Source organism: Limulus polyphemus, unplaced genomic scaffold, assembly GCF_000517525.1.
Source record: "Limulus polyphemus unplaced genomic scaffold, Limulus_polyphemus-2.1.2 Scaffold2657, whole genome shotgun sequence".
NCBI classification, from domain to species: Eukaryota; Metazoa; Arthropoda; class Merostomata; order Xiphosura; family Limulidae; genus Limulus; species Limulus polyphemus.
In genome coordinates, this window is record NW_013668267.1 from 19,386 (window position 1) to 22,857 (window position 3,472).

At 29.3% G+C, this 3,472-nt stretch overlaps 1 protein-coding gene across 4 annotated transcripts in view; it reads right to left on the minus strand.

The window, feature by feature from the left end:
- The window catches only part of LOC106467551 (acetyl-CoA carboxylase), a 156,452-nt gene that overhangs the window by 17,120 nt on the left and 135,860 nt on the right, over nucleotides 1–3,472 (minus strand). For all 4 annotated transcript variants that reach the window (XM_022395748.1, XM_013927912.2, XM_022395750.1 and 1 more), the window contains one exon: nucleotides 272–382. In XM_022395748.1, coding sequence (XP_022251456.1) covers nucleotides 272–382 — 111 coding nt within the window. The remainder of the gene's footprint in view (nucleotides 1–271; nucleotides 383–3,472) is intronic.

The window sequence follows — 3,472 nt, forward strand, 5'->3', positions numbered from 1 at the left end:
AGACATCCCGCTGTGCCACTGGGGGGCAGATTTTAAGTAAAACATGTTTTTAAATAGAATGTTTACAAGGCTAAAAACAAAAATACTCTGATCACTTTAATAACACTGAATAAACCCCAATCAGATTTTTCTATTCTTTAAAGTATGATTGAAAATACATGTTTACAATATAGACAAAAAATTTTTAATGGGTTTTATAGCAACCATTATTTTCGGGTTCTGATTTATTTTGTTTGAAAAGTAAGTGAACATTTTTATAGAGGAGGAGTACCTTGTTAAGTGCTCCAGCTCCTGTCAAAATTATGTGGGAATTTTCAACCTGAATCACTCTGCTGCCAAGTCGAACCAAGTAAGTTCCGATACCAATGGTTCGACACGTAACCTAAGTAAATAACATTAACCCATCAAATCAGGGTAATCAATATAAATGTGAAGAATATTTTATAGGTAAATTCTCATGATAATAATCAATTTAAAGTGGTTTTAATAGACGATTGCATACATTATCCTGAAAGAAAACTTTTTTACAGCACCTATGTTGATGTTAAAACAACACAATGTGAAACACAGTGCTGTATTGTCTTGCAATTTTAAAGGTTTCAAAATAAATGTTATAACTTTTAATAACTGATTGATAACCCAGAATTCTGTAATAAAAAACTTTCTAATCTTGTTTGTTTTTTGTTATAAGTTTGTGTGTTCAACGTTTGCTTTGAATTATGCTGTACGACATCTTTTATACAAGTGCACATGCACTGAAAAAGAATCTTATAGAAGAAATGTGTGCAATGGTTAAATAACAATTTGTATAAAATTATATAAGGAATTATGAAGGAAAGAAAAACCAAAGGAAAAAATTCACAGACAAAACTTATGAAGAGTCAGATATATGCAGATAGAGTAAGTGCATGTAGTATAAAACTGCACGATACTATAGGTATCGTTTAAATTGAAATACCTGCCAAGGTAATGGTAGGGATCATTATTTATGATGATAGAAGAAGTCAAAAAATAATCGAAGAGATGTCATAAATATGACAAATGCATCAAGAAAGTTAATTAGAAGTCATGAAAAAAGTAAATTGTAGCTGAATAATTAGAAAATAACAACACATATATAGAAGTGATAATAGCTGTTGGTCTATGCATGTACTCCAATAACAAAATATGTCTGATGACAATGAATAAACATTACTATAATCTCAAAATAAATTAACAAGATCTTGATAAATAATCCACTTCAAAGAAATTTGTCAAGTTATTTAGAAAAATTTTCTCAAGTACTGGGTAACAATTCTAACAAGTTTTATCTTTTGAAATTAAAACAAGATTTATAAAAAAAATCTTTCCTGTGTCATCCTCAATTTCAACAGAGAGAGATAATTCATGCTATCCATGCATGCATGCAAAAAGAAAACAACTTACCATGGATTAACTTATTTTTAACTCAAAAGATGCACCTTTCATAAATTTAATAGGAATTCATTTGTTTTTTGTCATCATGCATCATGTTCATAAACTACCATTAATGAATAAAAAAATACATAACTATAATTCACAAAATTAGTTTCAACTCACTTTATGAGGTTTCTGTATATCTTCTTACATGATCAGTTACTGGTCAACTAGACACTTTCACATTTTATCATATGATAATTAATATTTAAAATCTAAAACACTGAATAATGGGTGAGATAGTTAACAAATAAAGCAACACTGACAAAGTTACTCATTATTCCACATCACTGAAAGATATGCCATAATCCTGAATTCTAAATATTTAATCCCAAAACATTAATTTCTTGCAATTATTCTTTTACTTTTACTTCACATACTTTGGCTAGTAAATATTAAACTTTCAAACACAATTAAAAGCATGAAAAAAACCCTAAAAAAATCTAATATTAGTTGGTAATAACTCAGATTATGGATGTAAGTTACAGTAATAAGTTGCAGAAAAATATTTGATTTTAAACAATCTGAAATACCTGTCAACTGACGGGGAATGTTTAAACTTAATTAAAACAATGTAAGTTTAACAGCAATCATACATTTCAAAGTAATAACTTGAACATATACTTTATCTCAAAATTTTAACAACATGCAAAGTAATTTTCATTTTAAGATTAGAAATACTTTTGTGCATCAGAAAATTTTCAAATTTCACATGCAAAATCTTTATAATGTCCAAATAGTTATCAAAGGTTTCTTGAGAAAATCTTTATATTTTATCTGTTATTTTCAGTAATGAATCTCTGTATAGATTTGGTCGATTTGACCGATCTCATAACCACATTAAAAAAATTACAAAATAAATCTGAATTATGCCTTTTTCATTTCAGAATGGCTACAGATTATAACACGAAAACATAAATGTTTTGACTAAATAGCTTAAGTCTCACAACATTATACATTTATATATATATTTATTATATTGACCTTTCAGCCATGCCTGTCAAACAATACAGACGTTACAATGACGCGATGCATGTGCACTCACGTAGACCAATCTCACAACCACGTTAGAAAAAAAAGAAAATAAATATAAATTATGCCTTTTTCATTCTAGAATGGCTACAAATTATAGCACGAAAACATAAATACATCTATATATATATATATATATTTATTATTTTTATTACCCTGACATTTCAACCATGCCTAGCCAACAATACAGAAGTTACAATGACGTGGCACATGTGCACTCATGTTACAGTGTCCAATAATATAAAACTGACCTTTAGTCTTTACAAAGTGACCTGTCTTGGCTGTGTTTTAGTAGACTAGTATTTTGTAAAATACAGTCACATTTTAATTATTACACATTATATATATGTATATAGATTATTGCTATTTAGAAATAAGTTCTTAAACTTACTTTTCTTAAAACTTAAAACAGTAAATGAAGAAGTAAAGCAAACAATTATCTCTTCTAGTTACGACCTTTGTACTTGGGTTGCTGCTTGATGTAGATTATTAAGCCTTTTAAAATTTTGCATGTGAAGGATATGAAACGAAATAATTTTTTTGCTTTTATATATACAGTTGAATAAGCAAAAAATCATAAATTACTATATCAATACCATAGAGTTCCACTATAATTTATCAAGCTTAGTAACTAAGCTGTATTTCGGCCAGATGGTTAGAATGCTCAACTCCCAACTTGAGGGTCATGGGTTCGAATCCCCGTCTCACCAAACATGCTTGCCCTTTCAGCCGTGGGGGTGTTATAATGTGACGGTCAATCCCGCTATTTGTTGGTAAAAGAGTATCCCAAGAGTGGGCGGTGGGTGGTGATGACAAGCTTCCTTACCTCTAGTATTACAATGTTAAATTAGAAATGGCTAGTGGAGCTTTCGAATAGTTATTCATGTCATATATAGAAGTAAATGTATATAAGGGAGCATTTCCAAAAATGGAAATACGTGGGCAGGGTACCACTGTGTTTGATTTATTACATGAGCAATATCTT